This window comes from Carcharodon carcharias, chromosome 17 (assembly GCF_017639515.1).
Source record: "Carcharodon carcharias isolate sCarCar2 chromosome 17, sCarCar2.pri, whole genome shotgun sequence".
NCBI classification, from domain to species: domain Eukaryota; kingdom Metazoa; phylum Chordata; class Chondrichthyes; order Lamniformes; family Lamnidae; genus Carcharodon; species Carcharodon carcharias.
In genome coordinates, this window is record NC_054483.1 from 100,502,855 (window position 1) to 100,528,435 (window position 25,581).

Sequence of the window (25,581 nt, forward strand, 5' to 3'; positions counted from 1 at the left end):
GATATTATCACACTTTATTATATTTCATTGACACTTCCTGCTTTCTCCGTGTTGTCTCTTGATGCATTAGTGACTCCACACCTCGCGTTTGGTCCAATGTTTGCAAAGCCACTTCCTCAGTAATAGTCGTCAGGGTAATCCTCGATTAAATGCTGAGACTGGAGCCAAGGAGTCTCGATTTCAGCCACCTGATCTGAAGGAGAAAAACATCGAGAGGACATTGTCAAAGAAAATAATTTGGATTCTGGGCATAAGAACAGAAAATGTTGGAAATACTCAGCAGGTCACACAGCGTGCATGGAGAGAGAAACCGAGTTAATAGTCAGTTATTGATCGGGTTGATAAGCCAACATTTTTCTTTATTCTTTCATGGGACGTGGGCGTCACTGTCAAGCCCAGCATTTGTTGCCCAACCCTAATTACCCTTGTACTGGGTGTCTTGCTCGGCCATTTCAAGGGGCAGTTAAAAGTCAACCACAATGCTGTGGGTCTGGAGTCACGTGTAGGCCAGACCAGGTAAGGGTGGCAGATTCCCTTCCCTAAGGGAAATGAGTGAACCAGAGGGGATTTTATGATGACAGTTGACAATGGTTGCCAATACTGAGATTAGCTTTCAATTCCAGATTTATTAATTGAATTTAAATTCCACCAGCTGCCAAGATGGGATTTGAACCCATGTCCCCAGAGCATTAGCCTGGGCCTTCTGGATTACTAGGCCTGGTGACGTTACCACTACGCCACCATCGCCCCCACCAGGACACAAAGGTAGGAAGCAGGCTGGACCACACCCTGAGTTATCGGGGCAGCAGCCAATGGAGTAGCTGCCTCCAGGGTTACTGCCCTCTACTGGATGGCTGGGAGCTGTCGGCCCAATCAGAGGGCAGGCAGCTCAGTAGCAGGAGTGGTGACTACTTCCGAGGCAGGAGGGGGAGGCAGCTCCGCTAGCGTTGCTGGGACCAGGGGTGCTCAATCCTCCCTGTTTTAAAAACCTTCCCGCCACCCCGGGGCTGTTGATGGGAGGCCCCCTTCCATTTAACTGCGGCCTCCACATGCGGTGAGTGGGGGTGGGGTGTGGGGGTGGGGGGGGGTGGGGTGTGTGTTGCGGGTGTTGATCCACCAAAATGGTTGTTAATAGAGACTTAACATGTGGAAATCGGCTGCCTGCCTACTTTGGGCAGCCAGTTCCAATCCCACCGTTGGTAATGTTCCCCTGGGATGGGACATGGTCAGGGAGCCAATCTGACACGGTTCCCATGATTTTACCGAGCACCCATCCTTCCAACCCGCCCACTTCCTGGGGGCCAGTAAAATTCAGCCCAACATTTCAGAGTGATGACCTGTTCATCAGAGCGTTACCGCTTGGGTGTGGAGCATCTTTCTCAGACAAGGTTCAGTGGAAGTCTGAGCCCCTCACACACTAAGAGCCTGTGGATATAGGTGGTTGACTGAGTGTTCAAGACTGGGAGGCAGAGAAATTTTGTTGGGAAAGGGGATCGAGGGATATGCAGCAAAGGTGGAGACGTGGGAGTGAAATACAGATCAGCTGGGATCTTAATGGAATGGTGGAATAGGCTGGAGGGGCTGAATGGCCTCTACCTGTTCCAATGTGAACAAGGAGAGGGTGGAGTGAGTATCATTCGCTGGCAGACTGAGCTGCACAGTGTAAATGTTCACCGGAATGATCAATGTTTGATCCAGGTGGCAGAATAGATTCTGTAATTCATTCACTGACCCTGAGATACAGACAGGGGCAAAATGGCAGCAACTCACTGCTCCCTAATGACCACAAAATAATAGGAAGGGCAATCATTCATCAGGCAGCACAGAAAAAGGCCATTTGGTCCTTGATGTCTGTGCTGTCTCTTTGAAAGAGCTATCTAATCAATCCTACTCCCCTGCTCCTTCCCAATGACCCTTCCAGGATTTAGATAATTCCCCTCTGAAAGTTATTATTGAATCTGCTTCCACTGGCCTAACAGATATGAGAAATCTGGCAAAGGTATGATGGACCGAATGGCCTCCTGCTAGACTGTATCATTCTCTGCTTCTAAGAGGTGGTACAGTGTGAGATGGGGTGGGATAAATGCCCCATTCCCAAAGTGTAGGAGGGGGTGGGGTTACAATGCCCCATTCCCCACAGTGTAGGAGGGGCTGGGGTACAATGCCCCATTCCCCACAGTGTAGGAGGGGCTGGGGTACAATGCCCCATTCCCCACAGTGTAGGAGGGGCTGGGGTACAATGCCCCATTCCCCACAGTGTAGGAAGGGGTGGCTTACAATGCCCCATTCCCCACAGCATAGGAGGGGCTGGGGTACAATGCCCCATTCCCCACAGTGTAGGAGGGGCTGGGGTACAATGCCCCATTCCCCACAGTGTAAGAGGGGCTGGGGTACAATGCCACACTCCCCACAGCGCAGGAGGGGCTGGGGTACAATGCCCCATTCCCCACAGCCTGCTCACTGTTGGTCAATTCAAACCTCTCTTACCTGGCGAGATGACAGTCAGACTAGCAGCTGCGGACACTTCTCCCAGTTTGTTCCGTGCGGAACAGTGATACACTCCAGAGTCCGTGCTGCGAATTTCCTGGATCTGGAGCCAGCCAGTCACTTCATATTTAAATGGGCCTCCTCGAAACTGCCGGTAAAAATGATTTCGGAGGGTTAGATGGGCAAGTCAGCGGTGTGTACGTGAGGATAATGGTGTGTAAATTAGGACAATAGGGTTTAAATTAGGACAATGGGGTTTAAATTTGGACAATGGGGTTCATGTGAAGACAATGGTGTGTAAATGAGGACAATGGTGTGTAAATTAGGTCAATGGTGTGTAAATGAGGACAATGGTGTGTAAATTAGGTCAATGGCGTGTAAATGAGGACAATATGTATAATTGGGGACACAGGTATGTAAATGAGGGCAATGGTGTACACACGAGGACAATGACTCCTATATGAGGACGATGGAGGGTGAATTAGGACAAAGTTTTTACGTGAGGACAAATGTGTGTAAATGATGACACCTGTGAAAATTAGGAAAATGGTGTTTAGCTCAGGACAATGGTGTATTCATGAGGACAATGGTGTATTCATGAGGATAACGGTGTTTACGGAAGGAGAATCATGTGTAAATGAGGAGAATGGTATTAGGACAATGGGTTGTCACGAGGACAATAGTGCGTACATGAGGAGAATGGAGTATCCACGAGGACAGTGCTGTATTAGTGAAGACAATGACGTATAACTCAGGACAATGATTCGTACATGAGTACAGTGGTGTTTAGCTAAGGACAATGTTGCACACATGAGGATAACGGTGTGTACACGAAAAGACAACGGTGTTTAAACTTGGGCAATGGTGTTTATGTGAGGACAACAGTATGTATATGAGGACAATGGTGTGTAAATTAAGACAATGGTTTGTAAATGAGGATAAAAATGTATAATTGAGGACACAAGTGTGCAAATGAGTACAACAGTGTTTAGCTGAGGATAATGGTGCGTTCATGAGGATAATGGTTTATACATGAGGACAATGGTGTGTAAATAACGACAAACGTGTATACATGAGGACAATGTTGTGTGCATGAGGACAAAGGTTTATACATGAGGACAATGGTGTGTAAATAACGACAAACGTGTATACATGAGGACAATGGTGTACACATGAGGACAATGGTGTGTGCATGAGGACAAAGGTTTATACATGAGGACAATGGAGTATAAATGAGGACAATGGTGTGTAAATGAGGACAATGGTGCAAACATGAGGAAAACAGTGTATACATGAGGACAATGGTGTGTAAATGAGGACAATGGTGCGAACATGAGGACAATGGTGTATACATGAGGACAATGGTGTGTACATGAGGACAATGATGTATACATGAGGACAATGGTGTGTACATGAGGACAATGGTGCGAACATGAGGACAATGGTGTATACATGATGACAATGGTGTGTACATGAGGACAATGATGTATACATGAGGACAATGGTGTGTAAATGAGGACAATGGTGCGAACATGAGGACATTGGTGTATACATGATGACAATGGTGTGTACATGAGGACAATGATGTATACATGAGGACAATGGTGTGTACATGAGGACAATGGTGTATACTTGAGGACAATGGTGTATACTTGAGGACAATGGTGTGTACATGAGAACAAAAGAATATATCTGAGGGCAATGGAGTGTAAATGAGGACAATGGTCTGTAATGAGGGCACTCGTGTGTAATTGAGGACAATGATGTTCATCTGAGGACAATGGTGTTTACATGAGGACAAAGGTGTTCACGTCAGGACAATGGTGTGTTCATGAAGACGATGGAATATACATGAGGAAAATGCTGTTTACATGAGGACAATGGTGTGTAAATGAGGACAATGGTGTGTAAAGGAGGACATTGGTGTATACATGATGACAATGGTGTGTACATGAGGACAATGATGTATACATGAGGACAATGGTGTGTACATGAGGACAATGGTGTATACTTGAGGACAATGGTGTATACTTGAGGACAATGGTGTGTACATGAGAACAAAAGAATGTATCTGAGGGCAATGGAGTGTAAATGAGGACAATGGTCTGTAATGAGGACACTCGTGTGTAATTGAGGACAATGATGTTCATCTGAGGACAATGGTGTTTACATGAGGACAAAGGTGTTCACTTCAGGACAATGGTGTGTTCATGAAGACGATGGAATATACATGAGGAAAATGCTGTTTACATGAGGACAATGGTGTGTAAATGAGGACAATGGTGTGTAAAGGAGGACAATGGTGTGCATAGGCAAACAATGGTGTGTAAACGAATACAATGGTGTGAACATGAGTAAACTTATCTGTGAAAGAGGACAATGGTGTATACATGAGGACAATGGTGTGTACATGAGGACAATGGTGTGTACATGAGGACAATAGCGTGTACATGGGGAAAATGGTGTGTACATGGGGAAAATGGTGTGTAAACAAGCACAATGGTGAATACATGAAGACAATGGTGTGTAAACGAGCACAATGGTGTGTACATGAGGACAATGGAGTGTATATGAGGACAATAGTGTGTAATTAAGGATGCAGGTGCGTAAATGAGGACATTGATGTTCATCTGAGGATAATGGTGTGTAAATGAGGACAATTGTGTATACATGAGGACAATGGTGTATAAATGAAGATGATGGTGTGAATGTGAGCATAATGGTGTGTTCATGAGGTCAATGGTTTGAACATTAGGACAATAGCATGTAATTGAGGAAACGGGTGTAGGGGAGGACAATGGTGTTTAGTTGAGGAAAACAGTGTGTAAACAAGGATAATGGTGTGTAAATGAGGACAATAATGTTCAGCTGAGGGCTATGGTGCGCACATGAGGACAATGGTGTGTTCATGAATACGATGGAGCGTGCATGAGGACAATGGTGTGCTACTGAGGACAATGGCATGTAGATGAGGACAATGGTGTGTAAATCAGGACAATGGTGTGTAAATGAAGGCAATGGTGTGAACAAGAGGAAAATGGTGTGCTACTGAGGACAATGGCATGTAGATGAGGACAATGGTGTGTAAATCAGGACAATGATGTGTAAATGAAGGCAATGGTGTGAACATGAGGAAAGTGGTGTGTATACGAGGACAATGGTGTGTGAATGAGTACAACAGGGTGTAAATAAGGACAATGGTGTATACATGAGGACAATGGTGTGTAAATGAAGACAACGGTGTGAACATGAGAACAACGGTGTTTAAACGAGGACAATGGTGTTTAAACGAGGACAATGGTGTATACATGAGGACATTGATAGGTACATGAAAACAATGGCGTGTACATGAGGACAATGATTCGCACATGAGGACAATAGTGTGTAAACAAGGACAATGGTGACTATGGGAGGACAATGGTGTGTAGATGAGGACAATGATTCATATATGAGGAAGATGGTGTGTAAATTAGGACAATGGTGACTATGTGAGGACAATGGTGCGTACATGAGGATACAGGTGTGTAGGCAAGGACAATGGCATGTAGATGAGGACAATGGTGTGTAAATCAGGACAATGGTGTGTAAATGAAGGCAATGGTGTGAACATGAGGAAAATGGTGTGCTACTGAGGACAATGGTGTGTACATGAGGAAAATGGTGTGTAAACAAGGACAATGGTGTATACATGAGGACAATGCTGTGTACAAGAGGACAATGGTGCGTAAATGAGGACAATGGAATGTAAATTAGGACAATGGTGTTCACATGAGGACAATGGTGTATAAATTAGGGCAATATTGTGTAATTGAGGATACAGGTGTGTAAATGAGGACAATGGTGTGCACATGAGGACAATGGTGCGTACATGAGGACTATGTTGTGTACATTAGAAAAATGGTGTTTACGTGAGGACAATGCTGTTTATGTGAGAACAATTGTGTGTTCATGAAGACAATGGTGTGCAAATGAAGACAATGGTGTGCATAGGCAGACAATGGTGTGTAAACGAATACAATGGAGTGAACATGAGTAAAATTATCTGTGAAAGAGGACAATGGTGTATACATGAGGACAATGGTGTGTACATGAGGACAATGGTGTGTAAACAAGCACAATGGTGAATACATGAAGACAATGGTGTGTAAACGAGCACAATGGTGTATACATGAGGACAATAGTGTGTAAATGAGGACAATTGTGTGTACATGAGGACAATGGTGTATAAATGAAGATGATGGTGTGAATGTGAGCATAATGGTGTGTTCATGAGGACAATGGTTTGAACATTAGGACAATAGCGTGTAATTGAGGAAACAGGGGTGTAGGGGAGGACAATGGTGTTTAGTTGAGGAAAACAGTGTGTAAACAAGGATAATGGTGTGTAAATGAGGACAATAATGTTCAGCTGAGGGCTATGGTGTGCACATAAGGACAATGGTGTGTTCATGAATATGATGGAGTGTACATGAGGACAATAGTGTGCTACTGAGGACAATGGCATGTAGATGAGGACAATGGTGTGTAAATCAGGACAGTGGTGTGTAAATGAAGGCAATGGTGTGAACATGAGGAAAATGGTGTGCTACTGAGGACAATGGCATGTAGATGAGGACAATGGTGTGTAAATCAGGACAATGGTGTGTAAATGAAGGCAATGGTGTGAACATGAGGAAAATGGTGTGTATACGAGGACAATGGTGTGTGAATGAGTACAACGGGATGTAAATAAGGACAATGGTGTATACATGAGGATAATGGTGTTTAAACGAGGACAATGGTGTTTAAACGAGGACAATGGTGTATACATGAGGACATTGATGGGTACATGAAAACAATGGCGTGTACATGAGGACAATGATGCGTACATGAGGACAATAGTGTGTAAACAAGGACAATGGTGACTATGGGAGGACAATGGTGTGTAAATGAGGACAATGATTCATATATGAGGAAGATGGTGTGTAGATTAGGACAATGGTGACTATGTGAGGACAATGGTGCGTACATGAGGATACAGGTGTGTAGGCGAGGACAATGATGTTTAGCTGAGGACAATGGTGTGTACATGAGGAAAATGGTGTGTAAACAAGAACAATAGTGTATACATGAGGACAATGCTGTGTACATGAGGACAATGTTGCGTAAATGAGGACAATGGAATGTAAATTAGGACAATGGTGTTCACATGAGGACAATGGTGTATAAATTAGGGCAATATTGTGTAATTGAGGACACAGGTGTGTAAATGAGGACAATGGTATGCAAACAAGGACAATGGTGTGTTCATGAGGATGATGGAGTGTACATGAGGACAATGGTGCGTACATGAGGACAATGTAGTGTACATTAGAAAAATGGTGTTTACGTGAGGACAATGTTGTTTATGTGAGAACAATTGTGTGTTCATGAAGACAATGGTGTGCAAATGAAGACAATGGTGTGAACATGAGGAAAATGATGTGTATACAATGGAGTGTACATGAGGACAATGGTGTGTACATGAGCACAATGGAGTATACATGAGGACAATGGTGTGTTCATGAGGATGATGGATGGAGTGTACATGAGGACAATGGTGTGCACATGAGGACAATGGTGCGTACATGAGGAAAATGGTGTGTAAACAAGGACAATGGTGTATACACGAGGACAATGCTGTGTACATGAGGAAAATGGAATATAAATTCGGACAATGGTGTTCACATGAGGACAATGGTGTGTAAATGAAGGCAATACTGAGTAATTGAGGACACAGGTGTGTAAATGAGGACAATGGTGTGGACATAAGGACAATGGTGCGTACATGAGGACTATGTTGTGTACATTAGAAAAATGGTGTTTATGTGAGAACAATTGTGTGTTCATGAAGACAATGGTGTGGAAATGAAGACAATGGTGTGAACATGAGGAAAATGATGTGTATACGAGGACAATGGAGTGTACATGAGGACAATGGTGTGTACATGAGCACAATGGAATGTATATGAGGACAATGGTGTGTTCATGAGGATGATGGAGTGTACATGAGGACAATGGTGTACTAATGAGGATGATGGAGTGCACATGAGGACAATGGTGCATACATGAGGACAATGGTGTGCTCATGAGCATGATGGAGTGTACATGAGGACAATGATGTGTGCATGAGGACAATGGAGTGTACATGAGGGCAGTGGTGTGTACATGAGGACAATGATGTTTACGTGAGAACAATGGTGTGTTCATGAAGACAATGGTGTGTACACGAGGAATGTTGAGTGTACAAGAGGACAATGGCATGTAAGTTAGGACAATGGTGTTTATGTGAGGGCAATGGTATGTAAAAAATGGTGTGAACATGTGGACAATGCTGTACAAATGTGGACAATGGTGTTTACATGAGAGAAATGGAGTGTAAGTGTGGACAATGGTGTGTAAATGAGGACAATACTGTATACATGAGAACAATGGTGTGCAAATGAGGACGATGGTGTATGCACGAGGACACTGATTTGTACATGAGGACAATGGTGTGTACATGAGGACAATGATTTGTACATGAGGACAATAGTGTGTAAACAAGGACAATGGTGACTATGTGAGGACAACTGTGTGTACATGAGGACAATGATTCCTATATGAGGACAATGGTGTGTAAATTAGGACAATGGCAACTGTGTGAGGACAGTGCTGCGTAAATGAGGACACAGGTGCGTAAATGAGGACACAGGTGTGTAGGCGAGGACAATGATGTTTAGCTGAGGACAATGGCGCATATATGAGGGAGATGGAGTGTTCATGAGGACAATGGTGTGTACATGAGGCCATTGTTTTAGGCTAAGGGGCAGTAGATTTAAATCAGAGATGAGGAGGAATTACTTTTCTCAAAGGGTCGTGAATCTGTGGCATTCACTACCTCAGAATGCAGTGGATGCCGGGACGCTGAATAAATTTAAGGAGGAGATAGATTTTTAATGAGTAATGGGTTGAAAGGTTATGGGGAGAAGGTGGGAAATTGGAGTTGAGGCCAAATTGAGATCAGCCATGATCGTATTGAATGGCGGGGCAGGCTCGAGGGGCTGAATTGCCTACTCCTGCTCCTAGTTCTTATGTTCTTATGAGGAAAATGGTGTGTTCATGAGGACAATGGTGTAAACATGAGGAAACTGATGTGTAAACGAGGACAATGGTGTGTACATGAGAACAATGGTGTGTAAACAAGGTCAATGCTGCATACATGAGGACATTGGTGTGTAGATGAGGACACAGGTGTGTTCATGAGGACAATGGTGTGTTCATGAGGACAATGGTGTGTTCATGAGGACAATGGTGTGAAAATGAGGACAATGGTGTGAACCTGAGAACAAGATGTGTAAATGAGGACAATGATGTGTACATGATAACGATGATTCGTAAATTAGGACAATAGTGTGTAATTGAGGACACAGGGGTGTTGGCGAAGACAATGATGTTTAGCTGAGGACAATGGTGCGAATATGAGGACCATAGCATGTAAATTTGGACAATGGTGTGTACATGAGGACAATGGTGTGTAAACAAGGACAGTGGTGCGTTCATAGGATGATGGCGTGTACATGAGGACAATGGTGTGTAAATTAGGCCAGTGGTGATTATATGGGGACAATGGTGTGTAAATGAGGACAATAGCGTGTAAATTAGGACAATGGTACTACCTGATTGTCATGTTGTCAGGTATTGATTGTTAGGGAATGTCTCTAATTTACTACGAAAGCTTGAAGTGTCTAGTAATGCTGGTTGTGTATCAGTGAGGTAGGAGGTACCTGCACGGAGATGTGGGGGTCATCACCCGGCAGGAAAGTTTCCTCCCCATCTTTCCGCCATTCGATAGCTGCCAATGGATAAGCAAAGATCTCACATCCAAAAATGACATCCTCTCCAGTGATATTCCAGATGTTGAAGGGAGGAGATATAATCTGAGGAACTGAGAGAGAAAGGGTGAAGAACGATATGATAGGAGCACAAGGCTCAACAACGAGCAAAACTTTGGCAGAAAATCCAAACTGTCAGCGGTTAGGCACATTCAGAGAATCGAAACATACAGCTACAACACCAGTCACCGTCGAGTATGGAGCTGCAAGCTGAGGAAGATCAAGGAAGAACTGGATGATGAATGCTGCAAGTAATTGGTCACAAGAGATAACACAGTGACTGAAGCATCCAGTCTAAATCAGCACTGACAATAACGAGGTGAATTAATTCTGCTACATCATTGCTGCTGAACAGAAGGATTTAGCACCTGTACTGAAGGATATGGAACAAAGACAGGCAAATGGATCTGCTGCCCAAATGAGCCATCATTTAAATGAATGGCCTTGTGGAAGAGCCTCAAGGGGCTGAATGGCCTAACCCCTGATCCCTATGATAAAAGAGGCTTCCTTAAGCAGAGGGTGGTGAGAATGTGGAACTTGCTATCACAGTAAGAGGTCAGTTGTTTCTCTACTATAAATTCGGATGAGATTGTGGGGAGTGGCTGTGTGAGTGTAGTCAGGATGAAAGACGCCTGTCACTGTTCCCATTCCAGAGCATGAGCAGCGCAGGATGCTGGGGTCAGAGAGGCTACATGGATCACAAGTGCCTGATTCTCGTCTTTGCTCTCTGACACTCTCCATCTTGAGAGCACATTGTAACATTTGCTTCTCTTCTTTCTGTCTTGAATCCCTGGAACAGTGCCTAAAGCCCAGGGAGACACAGTTGAAGTTGGGGGCTCTTTGGCCTGGAGTCTGTTAAGAGGATTTCAGACTGGGGGTCTTGGGGGTTGGTTGGCAGGTGGGGGGGGGGGGGGGGGGGGGGGGGGGGGGGGGGGGGTACAGCCAGTCTGTGATATTCCTGACGTTCAAAACATTCACCAGACTAATGAACTCTTGAAAAAAAATCATTAAATCTCATTCCAGCCAGAAAAGCAACAGCTGGGAAATCACTTTGGGAATGGAGCTGGGATATTTGGGAGGTGGGAATTTGTGGGTGTAAACAAGAGGAGGGCCATTCACCCCCTCGAGCCTGTACCGCTACTCCATAGGGTTCATGGCTGATCTCTACCTCTGCTTTGTTGAGGAATTGCTTCCTGACATCACCCCTGAACAGCCTGGCTTTAATTTTAAGGTTCTGCTCCCTTGTTCTGGACTCCCCCAACCAAAGGAAAGAGTTTCTCTCTATTGACCCTACTGAATCCTTTAATCATCATAAACACCTCAATTAGATCACCCCTTAATCTTCTAAACTCAAGGGAATACAAGCCTAGTCTAAGCAACCTCTCCTCATAACTGAATCCTTTTGGCTCCAGGATCATTCTGGCGAATCTACCCTGCATCCGCTCTAAGGCCAATATCTCCTTCCAGAGGTGTGGGCTCCAGAAACGGACACAGTTACTGCCGGGTGTGGTCTGACCGGGACTCTGTAAAGCTGTCACATCACTTCCTCTCTGTTGTATTTCTGCACTCTTGGGTTCAAAGCCATTTGTTTTTTTTTAAATTCATGTCTCTACCTGTCCAGGAGCTTTTCATGACTTCTATACCTGAACCCCTAAATCTCTGTTCATCTCCAGTTCCTAGCTTGATACCACTTTGAAACTATCTATCTTTCTTAGATTGCCACGTTGAATGCCGTCTGCCACGGTTTAGCCCTCTCACTCAATCTGTCAAAGTCTCTTTGATTTCCTGCTGAGTTTGGGCATGATGTTTATGCAGGTGAGTCGGGGATCAACACCTGACGGACTTCATGCTGGGAATGGGCAGGTTGGATTCTTGCTTTCGCACTCGCCTACCTTCCGGTGCCCTTCCAACCCCCCAGCAACAACACAGCCCTGATTGCAAAGCTCATGTCAGACTCGTACCTTCTGGGGTGACAGGAGGACATGGGGAGGTATTAACCCATCACACGATGACGAACTTGTCACCCTGGCTCAGTGGGTAAAATGCTCACCCGCAGTCAGGTGGTTGTACATTTGAACCCCACTCCAGGATTTGAAGTGCATCATGCAGGTTAATAGACCCAGCGCAGTACTGAGGGTGCACTGCACTGTCAGAGGGTCAGTACTGAGGGAGTGCTGCACTGTCAGAGGGTCAGTACTGAGAGAGTGCTGCACTGTTGGAGGGTCAGTACTGAGGAAGGGCTGCACTGTCAGAGGGTCAGTACTGAGGGAGTGCTGCACTGTCAGAGGGTCAGTACTGAGGGAGTGCTGCACTGTCAGAGGGTCAGTACTGAGGAAGGGCTGCACTGTCAGAGGGTCAGTACTGAGGAAGGGCTGCACTGTCAGAGGGTCAGTACTGAGGGAGTGCTGCACTGTCAGAGGGTCAGTACTGAGGGAGTGCTGCACTCTTGAAATTGCCCTTTATTGGATGAGAATTAAACTAAGTCACCCTCTGCCCTCCCAGGTGGGCTTAAACGCTTCTATTTTGGGGAGCACAGAAATTGTCCCTCATGTCCTGATCAATATTTTTCCCTGAGGCGCTATGACTAAGAGTTTATTACATCATTCTCACGTTACCGTGTGCGGGATCTTGCTGTGTGCTGATTGCTGTCACATTACAATAGTGAGTCCACTTCAGAAAGTAATTTATTGGTTGTTAAACTGTAAGAGTGGCCTAAGATGGTGAAAGGGGCCAGAGAAATATGAGTCTTTCTTTCTAAGTAGGGAAACTTCCTGGCAGTTTTAAAAACTGCTGACAGGTGAAAACAAGTAATTACACTGAGAGTGCAACGGGACAGGAAACCGTGACCAAGCCGCTTGTAAACTGTGGATGCGACCCTCCTTGCTATGCCCAAAAACTGTCCTCTTCACTCCAGTGCACACTGATTCTCCCCCCTGACTCCTCCCATGGTGTAAGACCCTTCTTCCCCCTCCCTCCCCCTTTCTTACCTCCTTCACATGGTCCCTCATGGGCCAGGGTGATGTTCGATGTTTCATTGGCACTGGCAGCCTCTAGGAACTTGCATATCTGTGGGTAGGTCTGCCCATTGGAGCCACACACTGCCTGGCTGGACTGACAAACGCACTGGGGTTCAGGGACCTCCCCTTGCCGCAGGTCGCCCAGGTCTAGCCGACACTCTAGGTTCTCTCCGCACTGACCATAGAAATGGTTGCTGTTGTCCAGGTCACATATCTGCCCCTCGATGTTGCCGCACTCCCAGCAGCAGCCGCAGACGTCCCTCACCAGCCCAGCCAGGCACCCCTGGGGTGTGAGGCACTGGTCTGACTCACACTGAGGGCAAGCGTCCCCTTCCTCCAACAACCTGTGCCACCCGCCGTGCACATAGCCCATGGGATCTGCAGCTGCCCATGCTGATGCCAGCACACTCAAGCTGGCAGCGAGCAGCAGAATTGGGCAGCACAGCGGGCGCAGGCGGCCTGATCTCATCATCACTGCCTCCCTACCAGCCTTCAAACAATCTCACTCCCCGGTATCTTCCTGGGTATTCCTTGGAGTTTTGGCTCCCTCACTCCAGGGTCATGGTCTTGCTGCTCAGCGCCTGGAAGACAAAGCAAGAAAATAAAAACAATAACTTGTTGTTGGAAAACTGGAAAATTGGAAAACTTACAAAGTCAGCCCTTATTCATGACAAACTCAGCCACCTCCACTTACCCCTCAATCACATCCACCTCCTCCCCATACCCCCCACCAATCCGACCCACACGCCTCCTCCAAGGGCAGGATTTTCGGGGCAGTGGCAGCCGGACACAGGAGCGGCCAGGAAATGGCCATCCACCCGCGATTGACCCCCGACCCCCCAACCCCACCCTGGCTGGCCAATTAACCAGAGTGAGAGGCGCATTGAGGAGCTCAGTGCCGCCGGGGTGGGGCGCGGGAGGAGTGCGGGCGCTAAGGTCCGCGCATGGATGGGGGGGGTGCGCACTGGGAGCTCCCTGAGGGCAGGGAGCCGCCAACACTCGCCCAGCGGAATCGCACGCTGTTTTATGCCCGATCAGGGCGAGTGCGTGTCCGCCCACAGGGCGTAAAGTCCTGCCCCAAATATCTCTCAGCCGCAGTACCATCAGGGGGAATGAGCTACCAGCCCCTCCCCAGATGTATGGCTGAGGTAGGGAGTCTGATTGGAGAATTCACAAGCAATGTTGCCTCTGAGCACACAACCTCAGCAGCAAGTGGATGGGGGCGGGGGGGTGTTGGGGGTGGTGGTTGGGGGAGAGGTGCCACTGGATAAAAATCTGCTGCAGGAAACTCCCTCTACACTGTCCCCATCAAACACTTCCAGGACAGGTACAGCACAGTGTCAGATACTGAGTAAAGCTCCCTCTACACTGTCCCCATCAAACACTCCCAGGACAGGTACAGCACGGGGTTAGATACAGAGTAAATCTCCCTCTACACTGTCCCCATTAAACACTCCCAGGACAGGTACAGCACGGGGTTAGATACAGAGTAAATCTCCCTCTACACTGTCCCCATCAAACACTCCCAGGGTGGGTACCGTTGGACCTCGAGCTGCAGCAAGGAACCTGACAATCCCAGTCTGTGCTCTATTGTCTGATAATATGATCGTCGATATTAGACTTGTTTCACTGCATCTTAGTGTCCCCGAGCCCAAGGTTTAAAATCAGCAGGATTCCTGCTCCCTATCTCTGGCCTATGTTCCATGCTTGTGTGTGAATATCAGTTGAAGGCAGGATTAGTCTGGCCTTTGATGCCTTCCATGGAGGAGCAGCCCACTGACCCGTGACACCTAGATTCACTCATGGGGAATGGCCAATTGATTGAGGCATCAGCGTTTGAACAGGAACAGACTCACTGAAGCAGAAAGAAGCACTTTTTGATTCACAGTCTCCTGAAACTGCCCCATCCTGTGGGAAATGCTGTTGGAATCTGGGCCATCAGTGTCTGGAAGTTTTTTGAGAATCTCAGTCTGTGGGAGGCCACAGCCAGTCTTCAACATTCCTGACTCCAAAAACACTCAGCAAACTAACAAACTCTCAAGAAACATCATCAAACAGACGATGTCAGTCATATGTCGGCAAAAAACCAAATGAACTGATGTCTGAATCTTGGTCACTTAGTAGTTCCTCCCAGAGAATACGAGAGAGACAATGCAGCAGAGATATAGAAAGAGGGCCTGGGAGGTAACGAGAACGTAGGATGTCTTTTGCGACTTTAAGTACAGCCATTTCCGCACAATCGCAGGGGGCACAGAGCATCACAATGAAGGAGTGTGGAGAGGAAAGGGAGGCTGGAGATGGGGCAGTAATTTGCAAGGACAGAGGGATTAAGGATTTTCTTCTGAGGACTGGGTGCTGATGGCAGATTTGAAGAAGTAGAGGACAGAACCTGATTGGAGGGAACCATTCACAATATCAGCTAACATGGGGACTAGGATGGAAAGTTGGATAGTCAGCAGTTTAGTGAAAATAGGATCAAGGGGCAAAGGATTTGATACTCCCACAGTTGAATTTCCTGCCAATATTCAAGTGATGAAATTTGTATTTCAAATTGTCTCTCCCTCTCTCTCCCTCTTTCTTTCTATCTCTCTCTCTCTGTGCCTCTGCCTCTCTCTGTCTCCAGCTATCACTCTCTTTCTTCCCCCTTTCCTCTGTCTCTCCATCTCTCTCTGTGTCTCTCTCTCTCCCTTTCTCCCTCTCGCTCTGTCTTTCTATCTCTCTCTCTCCTTCTCTGTCTCTCCATCTCTCTCTGTGTCTCTCTCCCTCTGTGTCTCTTCCCTCTCGCTCTGTCTTTCTATCTCTCTCTCTCTCTCTGTCTCTCTGTGTTATGTTCCTTCTGTTGGGTCACTTTGCTCAGCGAACATGGTTGGACGCCTATCGACTGGTGGCTGATCTGGTAAACAAGATACTGCAGATGCAGAGGCCAATGTGAGAAGAAGCAGATGCTGTTTATTAACACAAGTCATGGAGCACCCACACAATGTGTGTTTCTCAAACCAGACCCTATTCCAAACCACTGATTAGCAATGTAGCGCATGCTACACAGCCATTGGGTAATACAGTCATGTGGTCAATCTGCTCACATTCTCTTAAAGGTGTATTGCACCTCAGGTTACCACATCCCTCCTCCTTTACTCAAAAGTACAATTTACAATCTTTACAATATATCTACTATTTATGTAAATAAACTATTTACAAATTCAGTCTCTCTCGAGTCTTCTTCAAATGTGCTGAACATTGCAGTTCTACGATTTTGGATGGTTTATCAGAGGCCTCCCTCTCAGGAGTTCTCTGTCCACTAGTTTGTCACTTCGACTCTCTCAGGCTCAATGGATCCTACAGGTACTTCCAAACCAAGGGGAGTTCAAGGAAGACTCCAATGGGAATGCTTGGTGTATCCTTTCTCATAGATCTGTTTCCCTTTTCCTGAGGTGATCTACGTGTCTCCTAATTATCCAATCTTTGACTGATATGTGATAGGACAGGGGTCCTGTCCCAGCACTGACTTCACCTGATAGCCATTTGGGCCCAAAGTTCTTTGCAAAAATTGTGTCTCTGACAATGAAGTTTCTTTCATGACTGTGGTAATCATGTCCTTTTTCTGGGCCTCATGCCTCTCTCTACCCTCCCCCCTAAATTCAGCCTTATGAGACTCAAAACGTGTCCTGAGATATCTCTTCATCAATAACTTTGCGGGGGCAACACTGGTGGTCGGGTGTAGTGTGGTCCTATAGTTGAGTAGGAAACATGACAATTTAGTTGCAATAGAGTCACCATCCAGTTTCTTCATACCGACCTTGAAGGTCAGGACTGCCCTCTCGGCCAACCCATGGGGCACAGGGTGGTATGGCAAGGTCTTAACATGTGTTATGCTATTGAGACTTGCAAATCTTTGAATTCCTCGCTGGTGAATCCATTCCATTCTCAGACACTTACCTCTGGTAACCCATGTATCGCAAAACTCTGACGTAATCTGTCTCGGTTGGCGGCAGACGAGGGTGATCTCACCCTGAATACATCCATCCACTTCGAGTGGGCGTCTAATAATCAAGAGGGACATTGTGCCCAAAAAAGGCCCTGTGTAGTCAATGTGGAGGCAGATCCATGGCCTTCCTGTCCATTCCCAGGGATGCAGTGGAGCAGAAGGGGGAAATTTCTGTACCTGTTGGCACTGCATGCAGATCTTTGATTTCTGTATCCATCCCTGGCCACCATAAGTAGCTGCGCACCAACATTTTCATTCTAGAGATGAAATTACCCTCCAAGTCACTCATCCTGACTTAGAAATATATTGTTGTTCCTTCACTGTTACTGGGTCAAGATCCTGGAACTCCCTTCCTAACAGCACGGTGGGTGTACCTACACCATGTGCACTGCAGCGGTTCAAGAAGGCGGCTCACCACCACCTTCTCAAGGGCAATTAGGGATGGGCAATAAATGCTGGCCCAGGGTGAGCACTACGCAATTGGGTCAATAATGGCTTTCTTCCTCTTGGAGACACAATAACTCTCGCTCCCCACAGCGAGTTGCCATCCTGGCAAATGAGCTCCTACCTCCTATTAAAATAGGGATTCATTTCATCTGACTTTGGTTTGTTCGACCATCCTGGTAAGACTTGTTCCTTTACATGAGACAAAACTGGATGGTGGTCTGTCCACTCTCTTACTTGTTTGGTATGTACTGGTGACGAATGCTGTAATAACAAGACAAGTTCTTGAGGAATTGGGACGTTCACATTGCTGTCGTTTAGAGGTAATCAGCTCTAATGTGGTAATCAAATGTGTCAGCATTTGCATAAAGGCAAAATACTGCAGATGCAGGAAATCTGAAACAAAAACAAAAATAGCTGGAAAAACTCAGCAGGTCTGACAGCATCTGCGGAGAGGAGCACAGTTAACGTTTCGAGTCCGTATGACTCTGATCTGATGAAGAGTCACACGGACTCGAAACGTTAACTGTATTCCTCTCCGCAGACGCTGTCAGACCTGCTGAGTTTTTCCAGCTATTTTTGTTTTGTGTCAGCATTTGCAGTCTGGCTTCCTGGCCAGTGGATAAAAGTATATTGGTAAGCAGCTAGGATCAGTGCCCACCTTTGGATTCGTGCAGAGGCAATTGTGGGTATTGACTTATCTTCCCTGAACCAGTCTAGTAGTGGCTTGTGATCGGATACAATAGTGAAGTGGTGACCATGGATGTATTGATGGAATGAACTGACCATTTGGAGCAGTCCGCCATCTGCTGGGAGAGCGCTGCCCCTACTTGCAGGTTAAAATCAATCCTTTCTTCAGGTCAAAATGTACCATCAGGGCTGATGAACGGTAGTAACTGCTTTACTACTGTAAAAGCCTGTTGTTGTGGGGCTTGCCAAGTCTGCCTGTAGTCTTTCTTGAGTAAGCTGTATAATGGAGCCAGTACTGTCGACAAATTTGGGAGAAAACGACTGTAGTTGTTAACCATTCCCAAGAAGGACTTGAGTTCTGTGGTGTTTCTCGGCGCTGGCGCCTCACGAATAGCTCTCACCTTGTCTTCTACCGGCTGAATGTCCTGTGAGTCGACCCTCTGACCAAGGTAAACCACCTCTTTTGCTTGGAAAATACATTTTTCTCTTTTTGAATATACTCCGGCTTGTGAGAAACACTTCAATACCTCTTCCAGGTTAGTCTGGTGTTCTTCATCAGCTACTCCTGTTACTAGGGTGTCATCAAAATAAACCACCACATGGGGTGGGGCTTGGAGTAAATTTTCCATTGTCTGTTGGAAAATGGCACAAGCCAATGAGACTCCAAAGGGTAGCCTGGTACACTGGTATAACCCCCTATGTATGTTGATAATCACAAAATCCCGAGAGGGCTTTTCTCGTTCAACTTGCTGGCAAGCGTGGCTCATGTCGAGTTTCGGATATGTGGTTCCTCCTGCCGGTTTGGAGTACAATTCATCAGTTTTCGGTATAGGGTGCCTATTAAGTTTGGCCACTTTGTTAACGGTCAACTTGTAGTGCCCACATATTTTCACACTCTGGTCCGGCTTTAGTACTGGAACTGTGGGTGCTGCCCATGCGGGAAATTGTACGGGTTGTAAGACTCCCAACCTTTCCAGCCTGTCTAATACGATACCAACTTTCTCTCGCAATGCAAAGGGCACTGGCCTCACCTTCAAGGATCTGGGGGTTGCCTCAGAATTAACGTGGATCTTCACCTGCAGGCCCTGAATCTTCCCAAGCTCTTCCCCGGAAACAGAAGCATATTTCTGTAATAATTCTTGCAGATCTTTCATTCTGAGTTGAAAAATCTCGGTCCGCTCCAACCTTATTTCCTTAAGCCAGTTCCGACCAAGTAGACTTGGACCCTCCCCTGCTACCACAATCAGCGGTAAATTAACAGACTGATTTCCATACTGTACTGGAACCTTACATATACCTCTTGCTCATATTTCCTCACCAGTATGGGTCTTTAATTTAGCATCTGAATTTTCCAGATTTAATGGGGGGCCTCCTCCATTCAGATATCTGAACGTATGTTCTCCTGTGACTGTCGTGGATGCCCCTGTATCGACCTCCATTCGGATGGGTTCCTCGTTGACCTTCATTGTCACTGTAGATTGGCTCTGTTTTACCCATTTTTAAGTTGTATAGTGAGTAAATATCTGACTCTGTTTCTTCTGGTCCCTCTATTATGTGGATTTCACAATTTCTATCTTTCTGCTTAAAGTTTTGCCTTAATCTGTCTTTACAATATCACAAAATGTGTCCATTATGATGGCAGTAGAAATACTTGATTCTTATAAATTGTCATTCATCCGCAGGCTGTCTGGTTACATTGCTGCTGTTATTATTATTGTGGGCTTTGTTAAAACGTCGCTTTTTCACTGGTCTGTTAATGGTGCTTGTTTCCCAGCTTTCCGCGGAGCCCTGTGCTTTCACGCCGTTTCTAACCAGTGCTTCCCTCTGGACGTGAAGGATGCCGCCATTTTGTGCTCCCTTGATTGCTTCTCAATCCCTGGCTGCGAGCGTCAACTCCAGCACCTTCCTGAAGTCTAAATTCATTTCTGGCAACAACCTTTTTGGAATGGCGTCTTCACTAATCCCACATACTGATCAGTCTCTCAACATGTCATTAACTGACATCCTGAACTCACAGTTGCTCTGTCAGTTGTTTTAAGGCAGCTACACAGCAAGCAACTGTCTCTCCGGGGGGGGGCGACACCTCAAATTAAATTTAAAACACTGCATTGTTACCGAGGGTTTCGGCTGAAAGTGGCTTTTCACTAGATTCACTAACTCATCAAAACTCTTGGAATCTGAGACATTGGGTGCCGTTAGACTATGAGTTAGGCTATCTGTTTTACTCCCACATATCGATAAGAGGATCACTTGCCTCTTCTCCTCCCCTTATATGTCATTGGCCAAAAAGAAGAACGTGAGGTGTTCAATATAATGTGACCAGACATCGGATGTCTAACCAAATCGTTCGATACAACTAATCTGTGGAATACTGGAGGGAGATAACTTCGATGACTATGATGAAGACTGTACTCACAATCGCCTTGCAAGGTATGGCTGATTTACTTCTGGTTAATTTTCGTGGCTTTCTTTGGTGTTGTCGACTGGTCTTGTTTTGCCTCACTGCCAGTTGTTATGTTCCTCCTGTCAGGTCACTTTGCTCAGTGAACACAGCTACACGCCGATCTGCTGGTGAGTGAGGTGGTAAACAAGATACTGCAGACGCAGAGACCAATGTAAGATGAAGCACATGCTGTTTATTAATACCGAGTAACAGAGCACTAACACGTGCTTCTCCAACCAGACTCTATTCTAAACTACTGATTAACAATGTAGCCCGCGCTGCACAGCCATTGGGTAATACAGTCACATGGTCAATCTGCTCACATTCTCTTAAAGATGTATTACACCTCAGATTACCACACTCTCTTTCTCTATCTCTTTGTCTCTCTCCCTCTCTCTCTGTGTCTCTGCCTTTCCCTCTCTCTCTCTCTCTCTCCCTTTCTCTGTCTCTCTCTCTTTGTATTTCTCTCTCTCTCTATCTGTCCCTCTCTCTTTGTGTCTATCTGTCTCTGTCTCTCTCTCTCAATGCCTCCGCCTCTGTCTCTGTCTCTCTCTCTCCCTCTCTCTCTGTCTGTCTCTGTCTCTCTCTCCCTCTCTCTCTCCCTCTCCTGTGTCTCCCCTCTCTCTTTGTGTCTGTCTGTCTGTCTTGTCTCTCCCTCTATTTGATGCTCCCTCCCTCTCTCTCTCAATCTCTCTCTATGCCTTCACCTCTCTCTCTCTCTCTCTCTCTCTCTCTCTGTCTCTCCCTCTCTCTGCCATTCTCTCTCTCTCTCCCTCTCTTGTGATGGATAGTGTGGTTTTAATTGCCAGGTTTAAATAATTTTACACAGCTAACCAGACAGAAACAGATGGTATCCAGATTCCACCACCTGTTTTGTGTGAGTCTTGTGCGAGCTTATCATGTGAATTAGAAACAAATACAGATACAGTTGTCAGTACAGGAGCATCCAGTTAATGACACCAGTCAGCTGGGACTATAGTCTCCAGACTGTGAACACACCAGCGGTGACATCACATTAACTGTTTGGAGCTAGGGTACCAAACAGTGTTTGAGGAGCCAATTAAAAAGCACTTTCTGTGTGGGACTATTATCAAACATTCAGAAAGTGTCTGGTTAGAGTAGGTTTGGGTTTTATCCTCACGCTGCTGAACACAATACAATAGGGCTAGAAGGTGAGAGTCTTTATGGCTAACCCCCTCCTAACCAGCTTCTCCCCGTATCCCTCAACCCCAACTACATAGGATTACATAGGATACGCAACCCAGAAACAGGCCATTCAGCCCAACCAGCCATGCTGTTGTTTATGCTCCACTTCTGTCTTTTCTCATCTAAATCTCAGTTTAACCCTCCATTCCCTTCTTCCTCATATATTTGTCTAGTTTCCCCAAAACTATACTATGCTATTCACTTCAACCACTCCCAGTGATAGCAAGTTCCACATTCTCACCACTCTCTGGGTAAAGACGCTTCTCCTGAATTCCCGATTGGATTTCTCTGTGACTATCTTATATCGATGGCCTCTAGTTATGCTCTTCCCCACAAGAGGAAACATTCTCCCTGTATCCACTTGATCAAAACCTTCCAGAATGTTAAAGACCTCGATTAGGTCACCCCTCAGCCTTTTATCAGAAGAGGAGATCCAGCCTGTCAAGTCATTCCTGATATGTATACTCACATATTTCTGATATCATCATTGTAAATCTGCTCTGCACTCTCTCCAGTGCCTCTATATCTTTTTTATAATATGACACCCAGTGCTCTAAGTGTGGTCTCACCAAGGTTCAGTACAGGTTTAGTGTAACTTCCCAACTTTGCAATTCTATCCCTCTAGAAATAAAAGCTAGAACTTGATTTGCTTTGTTTACGGCCTTGTGAACCAGTGGAGTAACTTGTAGCGATTGCTGTATTTCTTTTCCGAGATCCCTTTGTTCCTCTATCCCACTTAGACTTGCACCTCCCAAGTAATAAGTGACCTCCCTATTCTTCCTCCCAAAATGTACTATCCCACATTTATTGGTGTTGAGCTTCATTTGTTAATTACTTGCCCATTCTCAAGTTTATTAATGCCCTCCTGTAAGTTGTTGCAGCCCTCCTCAGTATTGACTATCCCTCTTTGGCCCAATTTGGTGTCATCGGCAAATTTAGAAATTGTGGTTTTGATTCCAAAGTTCAAATCGATAATGTAAATTGTGAACAGCAGTGATCACAGCACTGACGCTGGTAGAACAATACTTCCTACCTTATTCATTCTGAATAACCACCCTTCACTCCAATTCTTTGCTTTCTGTCTTGAAGCCAGTTAACAATCCATTCTGCCCACTCACTTCTCCCCATACCCCTCAATCCCATCCACCCCCCTTCTACCCATATTCCTCAATCCCACCCACCCCCCTTCTCCCCATATTCCTCAATCCCACCAACCCACCTTCTCCCCATACCCCTCAATCCCACACACCCATCTTCTCCTCATACCCCTCAAACCCACCCAACCACCTTCTCCCCTTACCCCTCAATCCCACCCAAGCATCTTCTCCCCATACCCCTCAATCCCACACACCCATCTTCTCCCCATACCCCTCAATCTCACCCAACCATCTTCTCCCCATATCCCTCAATCCCACCCACCCACCTTCTCTCCATATCCCTCAACCCCACCCACCCACCTTCTCACTCTGCCAGTTAATCCCTTCTCTTGCCAAAAGCTCATGTTAGTCTTGTGAGCCCATTTTCCATTTCTACTCCAATGCCCTCTGTTTACCTGTCTACAACACAATTTTTCCTCATGTGATATAGATCCCAGACTCCCTGTGTCCGAGTGAATTGAGGAGTCACAGACACCATATTGCTGTTGAGGAACAGACAATCTGAGAGGACAACAGTCTGTGTGTATGTCTGACCCTGTGTCCCTGTGAGTCTGTGTGTGTCCTTAGTTCTGTTGAAGAGTCATATGGTCTCGAAATGTTAAATGTATTCCTCTCCGCAGATGCTGTCAGACCTGCTGAGTTTTTCCAGGTATTTTTATTTTTGTTTTGAATCTGATAGGACATCTCCCTGGATTCTCCCTTTGAGAGGAAATGGGGATACTCAGGAGACCAGAGCTCGAGGAACACCAACTACTCAGAGGGTTCAGAGGTTTGGAAGAGGTTCCAGAGATAGGTAATCAGCACTTTCTGAAAGAACATTCCTGAGTTTGATAATACTTCAAACAATACTTCACCAAAACACCAGCACTAATACCATAAACCTGGTTACTGATGTTGTAACTTAAGAGTGACATTTCAAGTAATGTTCATTTTTGAAGCGGAATAAAAAAGACTGACATAAGTTAACCCTTTGATAGTCTCTGCATCCTTTCAGCTGTTTTTTTAAAGCTCCGGTTGCTTAATAGTTACAGTCACAAACACAGATACCAATGTCAGAGAACAAACTTTTCAGGGATTCAGAGAGATTGAGAGAGACTGAGCAAGAGACAGGCAAATAGAGAAAGAGGAGACAATGATTGAGAATAGAGGAAGAGAGAGATGGAGTGAGACAGAAAGAACAGGATAGAGAGAGAGTGAGACACAGTGAGATTGAGAAAGCACAGAAAGGAGGAATTTGCAGCAAATGTCAGTGTTTTACATGAGAAGATTTCAAGAGAGACTTGGGATTATGAGAACAGGGCTGTTTGAGAGCACGTGAATGAGAACATTGTAAACTCTGTGTGTGTGTGTCCCTGTGAATCTGTCTGTGTCTGAGTCTGTGTGTGTCTGTGAGTCTGTGTGTGTGTGTCTGTGAGTCTGTATGTGTATGACCCTGTGAGTCTGTCTGTGTCTGAGTCTGTGTGTGTATGTCTGTGAGTTTGTGTGTGTTAGTCAGAGAGTCTGTGTGTGTGTGTGTGTGTGTGTGTCCCTGTGAGTCTGTGTGTGTGTGTGTCCCTGTGAGCCTGTGTGTGTGTTTGTCCCTGTGAGTGTGTGTGTCTGTGAGTTTATCTGTGTCCCTGTGAGTCTGACTGTGTGTGTGTCTGAGTGTGTCTGTGTATGTGTGTGGCCCTATGAGTCTGTGTGTGTGCGTGTGTCTGACTCTGTGTTCCTGTGAGTCTGTGTGTCCTTGTGAGTCTGTCTGTGTGTGTCTGAGTCTGTGTCCCTATGAGTCTGTGTGTGTGTGTCTGTAAGTCTGTCTGTGTGCCTGTGTGTGTGTGTGTCCCCCTGTTGTATGCTCCCGAGTTTATTGTCTGAGTTAGATGATCAGAATGAAGCAGTCAGTGGATTATTGAGGTGATCTGACTCGGTCACACAGCCGCCAGGACAGGGCGGATTCTGGAGAGAGCAGCACAATCCAAGTAGCTCAGACAGACCCTCACACACAAGCTCCCCATCCAGAGGGTTTTAACCGCACTCTCCCAACCCTCTGCACTCACTTGTTCTTACCTTGACTTGTGTGAACAGATTTGCTGCGATTTATCCGCTTAATAACCCATCGCAGCAACTACTGGAGGGTAGATTCTCAGCCCAGTCCTGTCACAAAGATCAGGGCAAATCTTTTTCACATTCCTGTGTCTCAGCTGCAGACTCCGCAACGCCGAATGAAATGCGACTCCTGCGCCGGACTCCCAACACTCGCTCTTTAACCAAGACATAAGTA

The 25,581-nt window shown here is 45.9% G+C and overlaps 1 protein-coding gene across 4 annotated transcripts; it reads right to left on the reverse strand.

Moving 5' to 3' along the window:
- LOC121290016 (kazal-type serine protease inhibitor domain-containing protein 1-like) lies at nucleotides 1-25,581 on the reverse strand. Of its 4 annotated transcripts, none has more exons than XM_041210149.1 (6): nucleotides 25,368-25,581; nucleotides 20,932-21,080; nucleotides 13,367-13,977; nucleotides 10,272-10,432; nucleotides 2,488-2,635; nucleotides 1-193 (listed from the first exon to the last, which is right to left on the reverse strand). In XM_041210149.1, the coding sequence occupies exons 3-6, from the start codon at nucleotides 13,866-13,868 to the stop codon at nucleotides 117-119; spliced, it is 888 nt and encodes a 295-aa protein (XP_041066083.1). In that variant the 5' UTR covers nucleotides 13,869-13,977; nucleotides 20,932-21,080; nucleotides 25,368-25,581; the 3' UTR covers nucleotides 1-116. The 4 variants fall into 4 exon arrangements, with proteins under 4 accessions (XP_041066083.1, XP_041066084.1, XP_041066080.1 ...); XM_041210150.1 differs by having other exon boundaries at nucleotides 20,932-21,083; XM_041210146.1 differs by having other exon boundaries at nucleotides 20,932-21,110.